The 22,638-nt window shown below is 40.7% G+C and overlaps 1 protein-coding gene across 2 annotated transcripts in view; it reads left to right on the top strand.

The window, feature by feature from the left end:
- The window catches only part of STT3A (STT3 oligosaccharyltransferase complex catalytic subunit A), a 29,120-nt gene that overhangs the window by 4,732 nt on the left and 1,750 nt on the right, over positions 1-22,638 (top strand). For both annotated transcript variants that reach the window (XM_003910911.3, XM_003910910.3), the window contains 13 exons: positions 4,849-4,970; positions 5,358-5,503; positions 6,702-6,792; positions 8,158-8,264; positions 9,141-9,305; positions 11,271-11,451; positions 12,920-13,075; positions 14,877-14,968; positions 15,943-16,098; positions 16,344-16,532; positions 17,441-17,557; positions 17,675-17,777; positions 21,703-21,891. In XM_003910911.3, the coding sequence (XP_003910960.1) occupies positions 5,363-5,503; positions 6,702-6,792; positions 8,158-8,264; positions 9,141-9,305; positions 11,271-11,451; positions 12,920-13,075; positions 14,877-14,968; positions 15,943-16,098; positions 16,344-16,532; positions 17,441-17,557; positions 17,675-17,777; positions 21,703-21,891 (1,687 nt within the window). In that variant the 5' untranslated portion in view covers positions 4,849-4,970; positions 5,358-5,362. The remainder of the gene's footprint in view (positions 1-4,848; positions 4,971-5,357; positions 5,504-6,701; positions 6,793-8,157; positions 8,265-9,140; positions 9,306-11,270; positions 11,452-12,919; positions 13,076-14,876; positions 14,969-15,942; positions 16,099-16,343; positions 16,533-17,440; positions 17,558-17,674; positions 17,778-21,702; positions 21,892-22,638) is intronic.

The raw sequence follows: 22,638 nt of genomic DNA, 5'->3' as shown, positions 1-22,638 counted from the left end.
AAAAATGTGAGAGGCATTGCTAGTATGTCTGCCTATCACTTAAGATCTGGCTAGGCTAAGAATTCTGGCTGCTCAGTTTGGTAAAAGTTTGTGATGCAGACTGAAGGAAAGGGTCCTGGTGTGTATTCCAGGCTCAGAAGAGAATCACAAATGATGGACTTGAGATTCATGACATTTTGCTGTTTGCTTGTTTGTTTAGCAATTTATGTAATAGAAATTAGGCTTCTTAGTTAAATTCTAGGGCAATGAAAAAACTCAAGTTATCAGTTTGATTAGGAATTTTGTTCATTAGATGAAAAAGATATGGTGGAAGTTCTTAGTGGTATTAATAACTAGCATTTACTAAGCATTCATTTTGTTCCAAGCACTAATTTACAGATTATCTGTAAATCCTTTCAGCAACCCTTTGAGATGTAGGTACTATTATTCCCTTCTTAGAAATGAGGAGACTCCACTGGGCACGGTGGCTCACGCCTGTAATCCCAGCACTGTGGGAGGCCGAGGCGGGTGGATCACGAGGTCAGGAGTTCGAGACCAGCCTGGCCAACATAGTAAAACCCCATCTCTACTAAAAATAGAAAAATTAGCTGGGCGTGGTGGCATGTGCCTGTAATCCCAGCTACTGTGGAGACTGAGGCCGGAGAATCGCTTGAACCCAGGAGGTGGAGGCTGCAGTGAGCCGAGATCATGCCACTGTACTCCAGCCTGGGCGACAGAGCAAGGCTCCATCTCAAAAAAAAAAAGAGAAAAGAAAAAAGAAATGAGGAGACTCAGGCCGGAGTGGTCATCTAAGGTCATCTAAGGTTGCATATTCAGTACGTGGAGGAACTGAATGTTGATTTGAATGTTGGTGTGTCTGACTCGAGACTGGAATCACTGTGTTCTATTGCGTAAAGTTAAGGCTTATAACAAATTTGGAGGGCCAAAATTTTATGTTCTTGAAATATTATTGATATCTTAAAAATAGTATATTTAATCTTGTGGAGTATTTTGATTGAAAATGCCTGCATCTGTTTGCAAATTTATGATTTTGTTTTGTGTAGATACTTGAAAGCATTTTGGAGGCATTACAGTATTCTGTTTGGGGCCTCCCAAATTGAGTTTATATTTTTTCTCATGAATGAGGAAACATGTCCTTTTGTTGTTTTTTTTTTTGTTTGAGATTGGGTCTGACACTGTCACCCAAGCTGAAGTGCAGTGGTGTGATCACGGCTTACTGCAGCCTTGACTTCTGGGGCCCAAGTGAGTCTCCCACCTCAACTTCCCAAGTAGTTGGGACCACAGGCATGTGCCACCATGCCTAGCTAATTTAAAAAAAAATTTTTGTAGAGATAGAGTCTCACTATGTTGCCCAGTCTGGTCTCAAACTCCTGGACTCAAGCAATCCTCCCTCCGCGGCCTCCCAAAGTACTGGGATTACCGACATGGGCCTCCATGCCCAGCCTCCTTTTGTTTCTTGATCCCAATCTGTTAGGCTTCTTTCTCAGACCCTCTGAATGAGCAAATATTGATGTTAGATAAGCAAGAGCATCTGCTTTGTTGTCAAGAGCTGTTAGGAACTATAAGGGACTTGACGCTTCCTTTTGCAGAGGAGGAAACTGATTCCCAGAGTGGTGAATGCAGTCCAGATCTATTCCTACTAACTTACACTTCCTCTCTCACTCTGCCTCTCCTACTGGTAGGTAAAGGACACAATTCTGACACATTGATGTCTGCAACCCTCATCTCTTCTGTTTCTGACAGTCACCAAAACAACATCAGTGACAAACAGAAGGATAGAGATTTCTGCCATCTCTTGCTTCTGTTTACTTCAGCTTTCAAAACTTGACTGACCAAGGAGGAAATAGGGTTAGAGAGGTGGGCAGAGAGAACGGTTAATCATGATTATCCAAAGTAATTAAACTATCTCTAGTTTGAGACTCTTTTTGTTTATTTTTGTCTGTCTTCCTTTTTTTTTTGGAAACAGGGTCTTGCTGTGTAACCCAGGCTGAAGTTCAGTGGCTCAGTTATGGCTCATGCAGCCTCAACTTCCTGGGCTCAAGTGATCCTCCTGCCTCAGCCTCCCGAGTAACTGGGACTACAGGCATGCACCACCACAACTGGCTAATTTTTGTATTTTTTGTAGATTGGGTCTTGTCATGTTATACAGGCTGGTCTCAAACTTATTGCTCAAGCGATCCACCCACCTCTGCCTCCCAAAGTGCTGGGATAACAGGCATGAACTACTACGTCGGCCTCTAATTTATTTTTATTTATTATTATTAATTTTTTTTGAGGTGGAGTTTTGCTCTTGTTGCCCAGGCTGGAGTGCAATGGCATGATCTCAGCTCACCGCAACCTCTGCCTCCCCAGTTCAAGCAATTCTCCTGCCTCAGCCTCCCAAATAGCTGGGATTACAAGCATGCGCCACCACATCTGGCTAATTTTGTATTTTTAGTAGAGACAGGGTTTCTCCATGTTGGTCAGGCTGGTCTCGAACTCCCGACCTCAGGTGATCCACCCACGTCGGCCTCCCAAAGTGCTGGGATTACAGGAGTGAGCCACCGCGCCTGGCCTTATTATTATTATTATTAATTTTATTTTATTTTTATTTTTTATTTTTTTTTTTTTTTTCTTCAGTTGCCTGTAGTCCTTTTTGAGACGGAGTCTCGCTCTGTCACCCAGGCTGGAGTGCAGTGGCCGGATCTCAGCTCACTGCAAGCTCCGCCTCCCGGGTTCAACACCATTCTCCTGCCTCAGCCTCCCGATTAGCTGGGACTACAGGCGCCTGCCACCTCGCCCGGCTAAATTTTTTGTATTTTTAGTAGAGACGGGGTTTCACTGTGTTAGCCAGGATGGTCTCGATCTCCTGACCTCGTGATCCGCCCGTCTCGGCCTCCCAAAGTGCTGGGATTACAGGCTTGAGCCACCGCGCCCGGCCCTAATTTTATTTTTTGAGACAGAGTCTTGCTCTGTCACCAGGCTGGAGTGCAGTGGCATGATCAGGGCTTACTGAAGCTTCAACCTGCCTGGGCTCAGGTGATCCTCTTATTTCAGCCTCCCGAGTAGCTGGGACTACAGGCATACGCCAGTAAGTCCTGCTGATTTTTGTGTTTTTTTAGAAACAGGGTCTTGCTGTGTTGCCCAGGCTGATCTTAAACTCCTGAGCTCAAGTGATCCACCTGCCTTGGCCTACCAAAGTACTGGTATTACAAGTGTTAGCTACCTCACCCAGCCTTATTTCTTTTTAAATGAGAAACTTAAGAGAAGGACTTATATATTTGGGGCCTAAAGAACTATCTTTCCATTTATAGCTCTTAAGCATTTTATATCAAATATTTTTCATGTTGTCTATGTATCTGTATCTTTCTATATTTTTTTGAGAAAGGGTCTTGCTGTGTTGCCCTGTCTGGAGCACAGTATTGCCATCATGGCTCACTGCAGCCTTGACCTCCTGGGCTCAAGCAGTCATCCCACTTCAACCTCCTGAGTAGCTGGGACTATAGGTGTGTGCTACCATGCCTGGCTAATTTTTAAAAAATTTTTTTGTAGAGATGGGGTCTCACTGTGTTGCCCAGGCTGGTCTTGAACTCCTGGGCTTAAGGGGTCCTCTTGCCTCAGTCTTCCAAAGTGCTGGGCTTACAGGCATGAGCTGCCATGCCCAGCTGTAATCTGTTTTTATGCTACTCTATAGGTGACATAAGAAGCATTTTAGATAACTGCATGAGTAGACCTTGTTAAAAGCTTAAACACTGATTAAGAAAATTGTGTTATGAAGTAGGTTAAAGTTTTTTCATCCTGCATATGGTGGTATACCAACATCTTTAAAGATTCTCATCACTCAAAATTATCCATGTATCTTTGTGTGCAGTATAGATTTTTAAAAATATGTTCCTGTCACTTGAAAGCCAGAATCTGGCCAGGCGTGGTGGCTCACGCCTGTAATCCCAGCATTTTGGGAGGCCGGGGCAGGTGGATCACCTGAGGTCAGGAGTTTAAGACCAGCCTGGCCAATATGGTGAAACTCTGTCTCTACTAAAAATACAAAAATTAGCTGGGCATTATGGCGAGCGCCTGCAATTCCAGTTACTTTCAGGAGGCTGAGGCAGGAGAATGGCTTGAACTCCGGAGGCCGAGGTTGCAGTGAGCCGAGATTGCGCCATTGTGCTCCAGCCTGGGCAACAAGAGCGAAACTCTGTCTCAAAAAAAAGAATAAGAAAGCCAAAATCTATTAGTGCCTACATCTCAGTGGCTTTGTCTTCATGGTGCTTGAATTCTCTGACTGGTCCTAATGCCTACCACATGTCAACTTGATGAAGTGTCCTATTTGATTGCTTTGTTATAATGTTAGGTTCCAGTTTCATTTCCCTTTTTTTTTTTTTTCTGAGACGGAGTCTTGCTCTGTTGCCCAGGCTAGAGTGCAGTGGCGATCTCAGCTCACTGCAGCCTCCACCCCCCAGGTTCTAGTGATTCTCCTGCCTCAGCCTCCTGAGTAGCTGGGATTATAGGCACATGCCACCACGCCCAGCTAATTTTTCTATTTTTAGTAGAGACAGAGTTTCACCATGTTTGTCAGGCTGGTCTCGAACTTCTGACCTTGTGATCCACCTGCCTCGGCCTCCCAAAGTGCTGGGATTACAGGTGTGAGCCACTGCACCCGGCTCATTTCCTTATGAGAGAAGCAGTGCTTTAGTTGAGACAAGCATGGAAATAGAAATGAACAGACTTATGGTAGTATAAAATGATTTTCATGGCACAATTTTTGATGCTAAACTGGTTTTTCATTGAGTAATGCTGAATTTCTCAATGGTGTATCCTGAGGAGCAAAATTCACCACAAATTCACAATAAAGTTTATTTCTTGCTATAGGTACTTTAATTATCGGACTACCAGGTTCCTGGCTGAGGAGGGGTTTTATAAATTCCATAACTGGTTTGATGACCGGGCCTGGTACCCTTTGGGACGAATCATTGGAGGAACAATTTACCCAGGTGAGGAGATCAGATATGTTTTTTAAAAAAAAACCAAAAAACAAAACCAGAAATATTTGTATGGTAGAGAACCAGTTTCTTTTATTTCTAATAGCTTTGTCTTGTGACACTTGTAATTTCATCCTGATTACAGGTTCCTAAAAGTGCATCTTATATAGACAGGAGTACGTTTGTAGTAGAGTGGAGATGGGTGGTTTTTATACGTTCTAGACTTCGGATTTGAATCCTTATGAGAGAAATTTATAGGCTTACTGCAGTTGCTATGTTAGTATTTCTGGTGATTTGTCAAGATTTACGTAGTCACTTTATTGTATCTGGGATTTTCCCTTTCTTTTTCCCTTAAGTTCTGGTAAGACAACCTAATGGAGTTTCTTCTTCCTGTTACAGGTTTAATGATCACCTCTGCTGCAATCTACCATGTACTCCATTTTTTCCACATCACCATCGACATTCGGAATGTCTGTGTGTTCCTGGCCCCTCTCTTCTCCTCCTTCACCACCATCGTCACGTACCACCTTACCAAAGAGCTCAAGGTGAAGGATTTGGGGTGACAGGAGGCTTGGGAATGAATGTTATTGAGCCTCTCTAATAGATGCTGGAGGGTGGGGGACAGAGCCTTAGAAAGGCAGGGAGCCAGAGGGTAAAGACAGCTTTTACTGGGCCAAATTAATTGGGTTCACCGCAACCCCTTTCTGGAATATGTGTTTTTTTTAATCATTAGCAACTGTCCTCATGAGAGTACAGTTGAAAGTGAAACGTAAATTGCTACATAAAGAAGAAAACATTTAAAATGCAAAATGTGAGGTTTAGATTTTGAAGTCCTCACAATGTAAGGGAGAGGAAAAAAACACCAACATGAAACATTCCAAAATGGTTAGTTTTTCCTACCAGGAATGTACTCGGCAATTATTTGTTGATTTAACAAAAAATTATTTTAAAATTCTTAAGCCACTTGGCTTCCTTAGTAGACTCCATAATGCTGACTCTCTTTTTCCAGGTTTCAGCATTGCTGACCTTGGCTCCCTGGGTGCTATTCTTAGTTTGTGCTGTGGTATTAGAGAGACACCTGAGAGGTGATAAACTACTAGGGGGTTTGGGAAGCCTGAATTTAGTTTGGAAAACTTTTCCATCCTTCTCCTTGCTGCCCTTTCCCAAATTTGACTCTTTAAACAGACAAGTCTTTATTTTTTGCAATGTGGCTTATATCTGTTGTTCCTTTCTCCCAAGCTCAAAGGGTGCCTGGTGATCTTTAAGCTTTATTGCCTAAGCTCCTGGCGTTTTCAGTTTAGGTAGATTATCACTTACCTTTGTTGGCTTTTTAACCGAAATAATAATTTTCTTCCTTTGATTGTCCTTGCATGGCTTTTAGAGGTGTGACTGGTGTTCCAATGATGTACAGATATTGTTAGGGTTAGAGACTTACAAGCTTGCGGAGATTGGTAGCCAAACAGCCCATTCTGGGACAGTATTGATGTTTGACATCTCTCTTGATTTGTCTGTCCTCAGCATATGTGTTCTCAGTGTCAGGTTTGGTGTCACCATGGGGAATTGGTCATGAAGTTTTTAGTTTTCTTGTGCTGTGAGCATTTCTAGCATTTCTGACATCTCACATCTACCTTCAAAATTGTTGGACCGTTTTCTGGGTCCATTATAAACAGAACGGACTAGTGGATCCTCTATTTCTCAGCATTGTATTGGTGTTAATGTCTCATTACCCTTTTTTTCTTACAGGATGCAGGGGCTGGGCTTCTTGCTGCTGCCATGATTGCTGTAGTTCCTGGATATATCTCCCGATCTGTTGCTGGCTCCTATGATAATGAAGGTGAGACTTTTAAAATGCTGAAGAAGATCTTCTCACCTGATTATCCAACAGAGCTTCACAACGTGCAATCTATGGTTTAGCAATAATAAAAGTGGTAACTGGGTGAGAAGATTAGAAATGGGCAGGAACGGATCTTGGACAAGTTCATGTTCTCTTCCCATCATCCTTTCCAGAAAGGTAGTTGGTAACTTTTCTTACAAGTCTTTGGTTCATCTCTGCACTCATAAGATAGTTAACTGTTGTTTTAACATTATAATAATTTGCTTTATTTTCCTACATAAAGGGAATAGATGTCCTTAAAATTTTAATGACTTATTGACCTATTTTCAATTCAACATACGTTTGTTGAATGTTACTGGGAAAACATAGTATTAAGTGTTAGATAGATAATGAATAAGATTATTTTGTACATAATTATAAGAAATTAAAGAGATAGATAATGAATAAGGTTATATTGGCCCATAATCTATTAAGGAAGATTAAAACGGACATGTAAATATAACTCCAGGGACAGGAGATGATACTATGTGCCACAATAGAAATTTGAACAGAGTATTTCAGGAATGTAGTGACAGATTAATTCAGATTTGGGGCTGAACTTGGTGGCTCACGCCCTGTTATCCAGTACTTTCGGAGGCTGAGGTGGGTGGATCATTTGAGCTCAGGAGTTTGAGACTAGCTTGGGTAACCCTGTCACTATAAGAAATTAGCTGGGCATGGTAGTATGCGCCTGTAGTCCCAGCTACTCTGGAGACTGAAGTGGGAGGATCGCTTGAGCCTGGGAGGTTGAGGCTGCAGTGAGCTGTGATTGCAGCCTGGTAATAGAGCAAGACCCCATTTTTTTTTTTTTTTTTTTTTTTTAATGAAAAAAAAAACAAAAGCAGATTCGGGAATCAAGGGAGGCTTTTTGGAAGTGGTTGAGGTTCAACTGGGTCCTGAAGTTGGGACTTCATTAGGCAGATATCAAGGAAAGGGGCAGTTGGGGCATGAGTATTAGCTTATGTTAAGACGTAGAGGCAGGATGATGAATGATAATATAGGATGTCTTTAGAACTATACTTGAAGCAGTATGTTTAGTGCTTGGAAAGAATGATAATAATGGCCAATATTTACTTAATGTTTATTATATGCCAGGTACTCTTCTAAGTGCTTTACAGGCATTAATTATATTTGTTTTCAGAACACTTTTATGAAGTAGATACTATTACTTCTTTTTACATGAAACTGAAACAAAAGGAGGTAAATAATTTGCCTAAAATTACACTATGACTTGGTAGTAGATGCAGGCAGTCTGTTCCAGAACAGTATTCTTAATCACTATACTAGCCTGGCCTCTTGTTGAATTTTGATGTGTGCTTTCTGCAGGGATTGCCATCTTTTGCATGCTACTCACCTACTACATGTGGATCAAGGCAGTAAAGACTGGTTCCATCTGTTGGGCAGCTAAGTGTGCCCTTGCTTATTTCTACATGGTAACTTTTTCTACATGTTTTTAATTTTTAAAGTTCTCTAAATACTGTATTTCCTATTGGTACTTATTGTTTGACCAACTTTCTTTTCTGGTAGGTTCCCCTAAACTTTTTCTTTTCCAATATATTTTTTCTGTTCATACTTACGTATATGTGTAGACTTCCTTAATTGCTTCTACTTGCTCGCATATCCCTAAATCCTCTGTATGACCTTACAGTAGATTGCATTTAGATTCATTCTGAGGCTTGGTTCCCTCTCGTTATGTGATCATGACATCAGCAACCACGAGGGAGCAGGAGATTGAGTTATAGTGATGGATTTGAACTTGATTTTATATTTTCTTTTTTTTTTTTTTTTTTTTTTTTTTTTTTTTTTTGAGACGGAGTCTTGCTCTGTCGCCCAGGCTGGAGTGCAGTGGCGCAATCTCGGCTCACTGCAAGCTCCGCCTCCCGGGTTCACGCCATTCTCCTGTCTCAGCCTCCCGAGTAGCTGGAACTACAGGTGCCCGCCACTGCGCCCGGCTAATTTTTTCTATTTTTAGTAGAGACGGGGTTTCACCATGGTCTCGATCTCCTGACCTTGTGATCCACCCGCCTCGGCCTCCCAAAGTGCTGGGATTACAGGCGTGAGCCACCGCGCCCGGCCTTTATATTTTCTTTTTTTAAAATTTATTTTATTTTATATAACCTGTACATGTAAGGACTTGATTTTCCTCTTTAAAAATATCAGTTATTTGAACTCTTTAAGCCATTTGGCATAAATAAAGTTATAGTTACTATAAGTGTTTTTTAAAAAGTCATAGGTGATATCCTACAATATAGTGGTGGTGGTCTGAGGAGGCGTACTCAGAGGAACTGTTTTTCTCTATTCCATCATAGGTCTCGTCATGGGGAGGTTATGTGTTCCTGATCAACTTGATTCCTCTCCATGTCCTGGTGCTGATGCTCACAGGCCGTTTCTCCCACCGGATCTACGTGGCCTACTGTACTGTTTACTGCCTGGGCACTATACTTTCTATGCAGATCTCCTTTGTGGGTTTCCAGGTGAGCCCTTGACTAAGTAGGGTTTTCAGCTTCTACTTTTTCTATGCAGCCCCAACTAGACTGATTTATCTTAGATTCTGTTAAGAAGAGTATGACTTACAGCTTTTATATTGAACTACTTGCAACAGAATTATTGGTCATTAAAGTTTACATCCAGGAGTGTGCTCATATTTGCTCCATGGAGTTTGAATTTCATGGCTCTTACTTTGGCTTTAAGTTTGTGGGAAGGGGAGGGATATTTAGTTGAGTAGAGTTTAGATGATGATCAAAGTTAAAATTTCCAGTTCTTTTAATGCAAATGGCCCCATGTAGTAGCAGAGAATCCTGATCTTAATGGTATCTAATTGTAAGTGTTTCAGGAACGAAAGCACAAACCTTTAACCACAGTGCTCCATAGAGTTAACAGACAACTGCTAAATCAGAGAATAACGTGACATGTTTGATTTCTTTTTTTTTTTTTTTTTTTTTTTTTTTTTTTTTTTTTTTTTTTTTTTGAGACGGAGTCTCGCTCTGTCGCCCAGGCTGGAGTGCAGTGGCCGGATCTCAGCTCACTGCAAGCTCCGCCTCCCGGGTTCACGCCATTCTCCTGCCTCAGCCTCCCGAGTAGCTGGGACTACAGGCGCCCGCCACCTCGCCCGGCTAGTTTTTTTTGTATTTTGTAGTAGAGACGGGGTTTCACCGTGTTAGCCAGGATGGTCTCGATCTCCTGACCTCGTGATCCGCCCGTCTCGGCCTCCCAAAGTACTGGGATTACAGGCTTGAGCCACCGCGCCCGGCCGACATGTTTGATTTCTTTTGTGAAATTATCGTGAAAGTGCAAACCTTATTTAGAGGTCAACAAGTATTTCTTTACTGATCACCTACTGCAGATTGTCCCCAACTTACGAAGTGTGACCTAGGATTTTTTGGCTTTAGAATGGTGTGACAGTGATCTGCATTCAGTAGAAACCGTACTTCCAGTACCCATATAAGCGTTCTGTTTTTCACTTTCAGTACAGTAGTCAATAAGTTACATGAGATACTCAACACTTTATTATAAAATAGGCTTTGTGTTAGATGATTTTGCCCAACTGTAGGCTAATGTTAAATGTTCTGAGCATGTTTAAGGTAGTCTATGCTAAGCTGTGGTGTTCTGTAGGTTAGGTGTATTAAATGCATTTTCTACTTATGATATTTTCAACCTAAAATTGGTTTATTGGGATGTAACCCAATCATAAGTTGAAAAGCATTTGTATATGCAGTTTGCTAATCACTTGAAAATGTAAAAAGAATAAAAATACAGTTATGGTCCTTAAGGAAGTTTTGGTCTTCTTGCAGGGAAAGAAATACATGCAGCTGTCTATATCCGATAGGCTACTGTTCTAGAAGTGTGGTTCTTGAATCATCATCAGCAGCAGCTAGGAACTTGTTAGAAAGAAATGCAAATTCTAGAGCCCCAACACAGACCTACTGAATCAGAAACTCTGGAGGTGGGGCTCAGCAATCTGTGTTTTAACACTCCTACCCCCTTGGTGATTATGATGCCCACTAGCGTTTGAGAACCACCCATTTAAGGCAAAGAATGATTAAGTGCTAGAAGAGAACTAATGTGACATGGAACATAGAGAGGAGTGATTGATTTCAGTTTGGCAGGTTAGGAAGAGATGATATTTGAGTTGGACCTTGAATGGTGAGAATTTTAGTGGATGGGAATTTGGAGAAAATTACAGTCTAGGCTAAGGAAATAACCTGAGCAAAAGCCAGATATGTGACAATGATAGTGTATCTTATGCTTTAGGGGGCTCCAAATATTCTGTAGAAAATATGGCTGGTGAATTAAACCCTTCCCTAGATTGGCCCTGAGTCCTTTGGGGCCTCAGAACTCATTTGATCGTTTAGTTTGAACTAGATAAGAATAATGCAGGCCTGCACTGGACTTACTCATTTTTTTCCTTAATATTAACATACATGTCCTTTTACCTACAGCCTGTCCTTTCATCAGAGCACATGGCAGCCTTTGGGGTCTTTGGTCTCTGCCAGATCCATGCCTTTGTGGATTACCTGCGCAGCAAGTTGAATCCACAACAATTTGAAGTTCTTTTCCGGAGTGTCATCTCTCTGGTAGGCTTTGTCCTTCTCACCGTGGGAGCTCTCCTCATGCTGACAGGTAGGGAAGGCTCACAGCTTTTTTTTTTTTCTCTTTTTTTTTTTTTTAAGATGGAGTTTCGCTCTTGTTGCCCAGGCTGGAGTGCAGTGGCACAATCTCGGCTCACTGCAACCTCCGCCTCCCAGGTTCAAGCGATTCTCCTGCCTCAGCCTCCTGAGTAGCTGGGATTACAGGTGCCCACCACCACGCCCAGCCAATTTTGCATTTTTAGTAGAGATGGGGTTTCTCCATGTTTGTCAGGCTGGTCTCAAACTCCTGACCTCAGGTGATCCGCCCGCCTTGGCCTCCCAAATTGCTGGGATTACAAGCGTGAGCCACCGCGCCCGGTAAGGCTCAGAACTTTTACTATTAAATGCAGATGGGTACAGACATAGAGTAAACTCCAAAAGACAGGGTATTTTCTGACTACAAAAGATTCTTTTTTTCTTATTTCTTTTTTTATCTGAAGCATGTACAATCCCACAATTTTACATTCAATCCACTTTTCAACCCAGTGTTTGGATTCAGCATAGCAGAGAATGTCTTGTTGGAGCTGCTCTTAATCACACCTGGCGAAAGGACTAGATCTTACCTTGCAAATCTTTCTCCGTTTTCTTTCTTTTTTTTTCTTTCCTATTGGTTGGGTGGGAGAAGTCATTATATTGCTTATCATACCCTCCAAGGTGGCACTCATCTAATACCATGGAAACTAAATCATGGCTGTTTAGTTGGTTAGAAAGCCAAATTTTCCTTCTTTTTCCCTACTTTGATTTCTCAGAGATTAATTTGATTTTGCTCAAGTCTATCTATTGACTAATTCAGAGCAGGACTCGAGGATATAGTTGATTTAATCTCTACAGTTGGCCTTGCTTTGACCAAATTTGGCCTAAAACCCTTTCAGGCAGCATTTCTGCCTCTATTCTCTCCAAGTTTATATACAGCCTGGCTTTATTCTGCTGGCAGTGCTGACAAAAGTACTCCCAGATTTGAAAGAAAGGAAGGAGTGAAACTCTCTAAGTATTTTATTTTATTTTTTTTTATTTTATTTTTTTTTTGAGACGGAGTCTCGCTCTGTCATCCAGGCTAGAGTGCAGTGGCCAGATCTCAGCTCACTGCAAGCTCCGCTTCCCGGGTCTACGCCATTCTCCTGCCTCAGCCTCCCGAGTAGCTGGGACTACAGTCGCCCGCCACCTCACCCGGCTAGTTTTTTGTATTTTTTTTTAGTAGAGACAGGGTTTCACCATGTTAGCCAGGCTGGTCTCGATCTCCTGACCTCGTGATCTGCCCGTCTCGGCCTCCCAAAGTGCTGGGATTACAGGCTTGAGCCACCGCGCCCGGCAGAACTCTCTAAGTATTGGTGGCAATTAAGCAAAAACCTAATCCTTCTCTGTCACTGAGAATCTTATTGAAATGGGAAGTTGTGATTAATTTGGATTAGATATTTGTTTGAAGAGTATGTGTGGAATATGTATTGCTTCTTTGCTGCCAGGAAAAATATCTCCCTGGACGGGGCGTTTCTACTCACTGCTGGATCCTTCTTACGCTAAGAACAACATCCCCATCATTGCTTCTGTGTCTGAGCATCAGCCCACAACCTGGTCCTCATACTATTTTGACCTACAGCTCCTCGTCTTCATGTTTCCAGGTATGTGGCCTTGTGTTCTGAAATGGCCTTGTTCGTAAGAATCACGATTTGATTCCACATTTGCAAGCTACCCTCATTCGTGTTTTGTTTTTCTTTGCCTGTTTATGTTGTGTAATACAGAGGACAGCTAAGCAAATTTTCTCATGTATGAAGCTGAGCAGAAGTCAGAAGTTCAACAGTTGTAGATATCGGCAAGTTCAGCCTCACAGTTTTCTGTTCATTTGTCATTTGTGTTATAAGTTAAAATTTAACCGTAATTTCTACTCAGGGTTGGTTTTGTTTGAGTACTTCTATCATACTCCTTCCCCTTTACCCTTGTTTTTCCTCTTGGCAGTATTGAAGTCCTATAATGAGTACTGCTGATTGTAAAGCCTCATCAATCTCTTAACTTCTGGCCAATCCAGATGTGTTTTAGAATTTACCAGTGTTAGTGGTCTTTTTCAAATAACTTTTACTTTTTTTTTTTTTTTTTTTTTGAGATAGAGTCTTGCTCTGTTGCCCAGGCTGGAGGGCAGTGGTACGATCTCAGCTTACTGCAGCCTCTGCCTCCTGGGCTCAAGCCATCCTTCCACCTCACCCTCCTGAGTAGCTGGGACTACAGGTGCATGCCGCCATGCCTGGCTAATTTTTTATTTTTTTTTGAAGAAATGGGGTTTCACCGTGTTGCCCAGGCTGGTCTTGAATTCATGGGCTCAAGCAGTCTGCTCACCTTGGCCTCCCATAGTGCTGGGATTACAGGTGTGAGCCACTGTGCCTGGCCAACTTGTACTTTTTTCTTATTGTGAAAGTAATTTGTGTATTGTAAAAAATATATATAAATAAATAGAAAAAGTTGCTGGGCACAATGGCTCATGCCTATAATCCTAGCCTGTTAGGAGCCTGAGGTGAGATCACTTAAGGTCAGGAATTTGAGATCAACCTGGGCAACATAGTGAGACCCACATCTGAAAAAACAAAAACAGGCCTGGAGTTGTAGTTCACATCAGTAATCCCAGCACTTTGGGAAGATGAGGTGGGAGGATTGCTTGAGGCGAGGAGTTCAATACCAGCCTGGGCAATATAGCGAGACCCCTGTCTCTACTTAAAAAATAAAATAAAATAAAATAATGCACGCACACACCCATACCCACACACATACACACATATAAAATAAATAAAATTAGCTGGGCAGGGTAGTGTGCACCTGTAGTCCCAGCTACTTGGAAGGCTGAGGTAGAAGGATTACTTGAGCCCAGGAGTTTGAGACCAGCCTCGGTTATACAGCAAGACCCCCATCTCAAAAAAGGTAAATATTCAGGAGTTCTTATCACCCATCTCTAGCCACTGTTAACATTTTGATGTATATTTATCAAATAAGAATGAGATCATAGTTTTTTCCCTGATTTTTTTTCACTTCATAAAGAATCACATTTCGCTGTTACTTAGTATTATTTTATAGAAATACTTAAAATATATCATTTAGTAGTTTTTTTAAGTACAGAGATGTGTCAAGATGTGTAAGAAGGCAAGTAGTCCATAATCTCACACAGCAATATTTTAATATATTCCATTTTATAAATATACTATAATTAGCTCCTTGTTGTTGGACATTTAGGTTGTTTCTGATTTTTTTGCTACTTTAAAGTGTGCTGTAGTGAACTTCTTTGCATGTTTCTATGATTGTTTTTTTAGGATAAATTCCTGGAAGTGGAATTGCTGGGTTAAATGTGTGGAATCATCCAGTCATATAATGAAGACACTTTCCCTTGTAGGTTTCAACCTACAGGACTCAGCTGCTTATTTCTCCTTCCCTCTTTTGTAGTTGGCCTCTATTACTGCTTTAGCAACCTGTCTGATGCCCGGATTTTTATCATCATGTATGGTGTGACCAGCATGTACTTTTCAGCTGTAATGGTGAGGACTGCCCTCAGTCTGGTAGACTTTTTCACTCTAACTCTGAGGTGCTTTTTTATCTGCCTGGCAGAATTCAGAAAGTACTGATGATTGTGCACATGCTTCCCTCTGAGCATTTGAGGGAATGAGTTGTAAAGCTGCTTGCTGTTGTTGATCCTTCCTAGGAATGTATGGGACACTCATACATTCTGGTTGTGGGGTCCAACTTTCTTGGATTCATAACTTGGTATTATAGAAGCACTTTTGCACTTTGTTGGATAATATGACCCTGGGTGTCTTAAAATGGGAGATGATAGTTTTTTCTTGAAGGCGTGGGAGTATTCCCCAGTGCTAGATTGTTAAAAGAGAGGAGGGATTTTTTTTTTTTTTTTTTTTTTTTTGAGACAGAGTTTCACTCTTGTTGCCCAGGCTGGAGTGCAATGGCATGGTCTCAGCTCACTGCAACCTCCGCCTCCTGGGTTCAAGCAGTTCTCCTGCCTCAGCCTCCCGAGTAGCTGGGACTACTGGCATGAGCCACCACACCCGGCTAGTTTTGTATTTTTAGTAGAGATGGGGTTTCTCCATGTTGGTCAGGCTGGTCTTGAACTCCCGACCTCAGGTGATCTGCCCTCCTTGGCGTCCCAAAGTGCTGGGATTACAGGCGTGAGCCACCGTGCCCAGCCAGAGAGGAAGGATTTTATATATTGTAGTAAAATAGTGCTTCTCATACTTTTTTGGTCTCAAACCACAGTTATGAAATATGCTTTATATCATTATTATTCAAGACACATATACATATGTGCATGCATATAATTGAAATACAGTTTAAGAAATATATGCTTGTACTGTAACTATTTCAAGTATTTTCTCTTTCACTTTTTATGGAAGTCATGTTTGATGAAAACCCCTAAATTGATGTCTTGATCTACTAATAGGCTGAAATCTGTAAACTGTGTAACACTGATTAGACTGATCATGTGTCCTGTCTCTGTTAGGTGCGTCTAATGCTAGTGTTGGCACCTGTTATGTGCATTCTCTCCGGCATTGGAGTCTCCCAGGTGCTATCCACATACATGAAGAATCTGGACATAAGTCGTCCAGACAAGAAGAGCAAGAAGCAACAGGATTCTACCTACCCTATTAAGAATGAAGTGAGAAGCAATGTTAAGAGTAGAGTTGGGAAACTCTGTGTGTGTGTGTGTATGTGTGTACGTGGGTGGTGGGGGGTGGGAGGAGTAAAGTGGAGCACTATCATAGGTGGTCAGAATTAACTCATAGAGCCTCTGACTTATTTTGATCAATCTCATCTCTATTAATGAATGTGTCTAACAAGTTGTCCTGTGTTGTACGAATTTAGTTTGGTTAACTACACAATTAATTCTTTTTCCTTGTTTAGGTGGCAAGTGGAATGATACTGGTCATGGCTTTCTTTCTTATCACCTATACCTTTCATTCAACGTGGGTGACCAGTGAGGCCTACTCTTCTCCATCCATTGTACTGTCTGCCCGTGGTGGGGATGGCAGTAGGATCATATTTGATGACTTCCGAGAAGCATATTATTGGCTTCGTCACAATACTCCAGAGGTGAAGATTTGGGAGGAGTGGGAATTGTGGGTTAGGGGCAAAGGGGGAGGAGACATTTGATGTTGTAGTGAATCATATAGCTTTTAGATGGGTGGAAACTTGGTGAAATTGGAACTTTGCAACTCTAGTCTTGAATGAGCCTTAAAGGTGAACCTCCATTCAATTCAGGGATCTTTTATAGTTAATGCTTACTAGTAATTATCTAGACTTTGCATGGACACTTTTATTGATATGATGATTTTTAACATGAGGTAGAACATCCCAGTTATAAAAGAAGAAAAAAGTTATAGATAAATAATACATGTTCACTTTAGAAAAATCAGAAAATTGAAGCAAGAAGAAAGATGTAAATCTTGTGTAAAGTGATCAGCTTATGATAACTGCTTTTAACATTTTAATTTATACCTTTTGAGAATCTGAAGTGATTTCCTTTACAATAACTATTAAGAATATCGTTTCTGAGACAATTTGTTAGGAATAAAAACTTTTAAGAGTCTTAATTCTTGTCCATCATATCCTGTGATTTGAGTTTCCACCCCATCTTTATAATAAGTGATTTTTGTGATTCTGTTAAAAGGCTATTTAAGAAAATTATCTAATGACACTAGGCTATTGATGTGGCTATATTGCACAGTCTCCCACACCTCCCACCTCATTATGTTTGTGTAAAGTGACCTGGGATGAAAGTGTAGGCAATGCTGGTTTGTTATTTGTGCTGAGATTTTATGATCTTATATAAATGGAAGACCAGGTGCCAGGATTTATTTTCTGGTTTGACATGCATTACTTTGTGAAGAAATTGATTAGTTAGCCAGGTGTCACTTCTGTCAGACCAAAGCTGCCTTCTCTATTGCATTTGACTTTTAGAGACAGAAGCTTGTTATTTCCATTTCCCATTCTACTTTCAGGATGCGAAGGTCATGTCCTGGTGGGATTATGGCTATCAGATTACAGCTATGGCAAACCGAACAATTTTAGTGGACAATAACACATGGAATAATACCCATATTTCTCGAGTAGGGCAGGTAAGATAAAGGGATCTTTGAGTATTTGGTGTGCAAGGTCTAGTGGGAAATGTGTCTGCATGAGGGGATAATATGACTTGGGATTTTGCTCTGAGAATTGTACATTTGTTTTTCCAGGCAATGGCGTCCACAGAGGAAAAAGCCTATGAGATCATGAGGGAGCTTGATGTCAGTTATGTGCTGGTCATTTTTGGAGGCCTCACTGGGTATTCCTCTGATGGTAATATACTTGATTCTATTTCTAGCTGCAGGACATAGATTCTAAGAAAACTAGATGAATCTCCTAGTTTTCTGTACTTTTACTAATATTTTACGAAGATATTTTTCTTTCAAGGGAAGTTCCTAAGTATTTGCAACTTGAGGTTTGGGTATTTTGATTTTTTTCTTTTTACAACAAGAGGACATAAAGGTAAACAATTCTTGTGTAGGTACAGCGTGCTATATGATTGTCTAAGGCGTAGAAGTAGTTCCACAACCAGTAATAAAAGCAAGCTGAACATCAGGCTTATGACAATAAACTTAGGTATTAGCATTTTTTTAGTGGTTTTAAGCCATATAGTCATCGACCAGCTTAGCAATGTTTTATATGGCCTGACATAAAAAAAAGAACATTATATATATATATATATATAAAATATATATAAAGTATGTGTAAAATGGAGTTACCATGTGCCCTATGATTATTGGCACAAAGATTTTTAGAAGAAACATCCAAATATAGTTAGCTGCCTTAAAAGTTAATGTAATGCCTGTTTATACTTTAAAAAGTTAAACAGTTCACAGCTGGGTGTGGTGGCTCACGCCTGTAATCCCAGCACTTTGGGAGGCAGAGGCAGGTGGATCACATGAGGTCAGGAGTTCATGACCAGCTGGGCAACCTAGTGAAACCTTGTCTCTACAAAAATTAGCCAGGCGTGGTGGCACATACCTGTGGTCCTAGCTACTCAAGAGGCTGAGGCAGGAGAGTCACTTGAACTTGGGAAGGAGAGGTTACAATGGGCTGAGACTGCGCCATTGCACTCCAGTCTGGGCAGCAGAGCGAGACTGTCTCAAAAAAAATAGTTAAACAGTTCTGAGGGTTTATAATAAAAAGTGATAGTTCACTGCCCCAAAATCTAAGCACCCTTAACATCAGTCCCCAGAAGCAATTATTCCTGCAGCTGTTTCTTCTAGTACTTTATGTGCATATTTCTAAATACTGTGTATACAGTTTCCCCTCCATATCTGTGGGTTCTGCATCTGTGGGTTCAACCAACCACAAATGGAAAATATTTGTGGAAAAAAAAAATAATACAACAATAAAAATAGTACAAATAAAAAATACAGTATAACAACTATTTACATAGCATCTACACTGTATTTAGGTATTATAGGTAATCTAGACATGATTTAAAGTATATGGACAGATGTGCATAGGTTATATACAAATACTACACCATTTTATAAAAGGGACTTGAGCATTTGTGAATTTTTATATTCTGGTGGGAGGGGATATGTAAGTTAGACTTCTTATTTTTTAAAGAAGATAATAAGATAACCATTGAAAAATAATGCAGAGACCAGGTGCGATGGTTCACGCCTGTAATCCCAGCACTTTGGGAAGACTCTTGAGGTCAGGAGTTCAAGACCGGCCTGCCCAACATAATGAAATCCCGTCTCTACTAAAAAAATACAAAAATTAGCCACGTGTGGTGGCACATGCCTGTAATCTCAGCTACTTGGGAGGCTGAGGCCAGATAATCACTTGACCCCGGGTGGCAGAGGTTGCAGTGAGTAGAGATTGCACCACTACACTCCAGCTTGAGTGACAGAGCGAGACTCCATCTCAAAAAAAAACCAAAAAACAAAAAATGCAAAACACTGTTACTGTCTAGATCCATGAAAACATGTATGTGAAGTTATAAAAGAAGATAGTGTAGTTGTCCCTCTGTATCCATGGAGGATTGTTTCCAGGACACCCCCACCCCTCACCAGGATACCAGAATTTGTGGATGCTCAGGTCCCTTATATAAAATGGTTTAGTGTTTGTATATAATATACATACATTCTCTTACATACTTTAAATCCTCTCTAGATTGTAATATAATCCCTAATACTAGGTAGATGGTTGTTAATACTGTGTTGTTTAGGGAACAGTAACAAGAAAAAAGTATCCATCTTCATTACAGATGCCGTCATCTGTTTTTTTGTTTTGTGAATATTTTTGATTAGAGGTTAGTTGAATTTATGGATGTCAAACCCACAGATATGGTAGGCCAACTGTTTTGATTGATTTGTTCCACTGAATTTATTTTTCAAGGTCAAATTATTAATTGGGCTTTACTAATAGGAGTTCTGTAACATTTGAGAGGTATAATAAAAATAAAAAGTTGGGCCTGACCTAACTTATTTTTTGAAAACAACCATATCTTTTGAGCAATGGGCTTCCTTGATGCAGTTCCTGTCATCATCATCATTATTTTTGAGACAGGGTTTCACTTTGTCACCCAGGCTGGAATTCAGTGGCACAGTCTCTGCTCACTGCAGCCTCTGCTTCCCATGCTCAAGTGATCTTCCCACCTCAGCCTCCTGAGTGGATGGGACTACAGGCATACACCACCATGCCCGGCCAATTTTTGTACTTTTTGTAGAGATTGGGTTTTGCCACTTTGCCCAGGCTGGTCTTGAACTCCTGTGCGTAAACGATCCACCCACTCCAGCCTCCCACAGTGCTAGGATTACAGGTGTGAGCCATCACACCCAGCCATTCCTATTATTTTCACTCTTCCATTCATAGAGCTTGTGAGGTTTTTGTTTCAGACATACCTGCCAGGCGGCTACAATCCTATTGCTCTGTGATAGTTGAGCTGAGGTTCTGGGGGTTTATTTTTGTTCCTATTTCTGACGCTATGATCTAGGCAAGTCTCTGTGCCTGTTTTTCCATTTGTAAGATGAAGGTAAGAATACATTCACTGAACGAAGACAGTAATATTCATTGGATGTTTACCATGTGACAAACAACTTATTAAATGCTTTACGTGTTGTTACTCATAATAACAGCCCTATTGTTGTAGATGCTCTTATTTTTCTAATTTGACAGATGAGAAAACTGAAGCACAGAGAGGTTAAGTAACTTGCTCAAGGTCACCTAGCTAGAATTGGCAGTGCTGGAATTCAAACTCAGGCAGTTTGGATCCAGAGTCTGTTCTTAACCACTGTGATATCCCCTAGAACTCTTTGCAGTAGTGCAATAGGAATCTTATTTTGTGTGTGTGTGTGGGTTAGAAATATTTTTAATACTAACCATCCAGTGAAACATGTAGCAACTGATTTCCCTAAAGCCTATGCAAGCAATACAGTGAATGATGAACCTTAAAAGAGATATCACGAGTTGATGGTAGTATCAGTATTTATCAAGCATGGGAGTGTGTTTGACACAGAAATGTTGACTTCTCATATACATGCTTTGGAGGTCCATAACTTGGCAACTGTTGGTCAAGAAGGAGAACATTCATGTCTTGTCTACCTTTTTGGTAAAGCTACTACTCTTTAGATCAGCCCTGCCCACTGTCTGATAGAAATAATGAGAACCACGTTATCATTTTAAGCTTTATGTTAGTCATATCAAAATAAGTATAAATAAGCAGGTGAAAGTAATTTTAATAATTTTATTTAACTGAATATTCATATCAAAACATTATTATTTAATATATAACCAGTATACCCCCTTTTAGGGTTTTTTTTTTTTACTAACTTTTCAAAATCTAGTGTGTTTTTCATACTTACCTAGTGTGTATTTTATACTTACAGTACATCTTAATTTGGACTAGCCACATATCAGCTGCTCAGCAGCTATATGTAGCTAATTGCTACTACATTTGATAGCCTAGCCCTAGCTAATCTATAGGACCAATTTCAATTGTGGCTTAAGTCTGGACTAGTAGCATAGGATTTCAGGAGTATAATCATTTCTCAGAAAAGTTGTATATTTTGATGAAAAATGTGTTGCTCATATGTTGTCCTCACTATTTTTATAAATTAGAGGTAAATGATACCAATCCCCATTTAAAAAATGTTGAGGAATTTTCTTAGAAATACTAATCTGCTTTAACTCCAGCAACCTTTGTAATGCAGCAGTTCTTTTTTTTTTTTTTTTTTTCTCCTAGATATCAACAAGTTTCTTTGGATGGTCCGGATTGGAGGGAGCACAGATACAGGCAAACATATTAAGGAGAATGACTATTATACTCCAACTGGGGAGTTCCGTGTGGACCGTGAAGGTTCTCCAGTGCTGCTCAACTGCCTCATGTACAAGATGTGTTACTACCGCTTTGGACAGGTTTACACAGAAGCCAGTGAGTGATTCATAATAATACTAACAATAGTCATAATAGTGATTACTAATACACAGTATTTTCCATATGCCAAGCACTGGTAAGTGCTTTGTGTCTGTTAACTCATTTAATCCTCACAGCAGCCCAAAAGGCATATACTGATATTATTGTTGTATTATCTTTATTGTTTGTATATTTTTTTGAGATAGGGTTTTTGCTCTGACACTCAGGCTGGAATGCAGTGGTGCAATCATGGCTCACTGCAGCCTTGATTTCCTAGGCTCAAGGAGTCCTCCTGCTTCAGCCTCTGAGTAGCTGGGACTAAGGTGCACACCACAATGCCTGGCTGTTTTTAAACTTTTTGTAGAGATGCGGTCCCACTATGTTGCCTGGGCTGGTCTGGAACTCCTGAGCTCAAGCAATCCTCTTATCATGGCCTCCCGAAATACTGGGATTACAGACATGAGCTATTGCACCTAGCTATTGTTATTTTTGTTTTCTTTTTTTTTTTTTTTTTTTTGATATTAAGTCTTGTTCTGTCACCCAGGCTGGAGTGCAGTGGCACGATCTTGGCTCACTGCAGCCTCCACCTCCCAGGTTCAAGCGATTCTCCTGCCTCAGCCTCCCAAGTAGCTAGAATTACAAATTACAGGTGTGCTCCACCACCCCCAGCTAATTTTTTTTTTTTTTTTGCATTTTTAGTAGAGACGGGGTTTCACCATGTTGACCAGGCTGGTCTCGAACTCCTGACCTCAAGTCATCCACCCA

Source organism: Papio anubis, chromosome 12, assembly GCF_008728515.1.
Source record: "Papio anubis isolate 15944 chromosome 12, Panubis1.0, whole genome shotgun sequence".
NCBI lineage: Eukaryota > Metazoa > Chordata > Mammalia > Primates > Cercopithecidae > Papio > Papio anubis.
The sequence above is the reverse complement of the archived record's forward strand: the minus strand, read 5'-3'. Positions and strand labels throughout refer to the sequence as shown.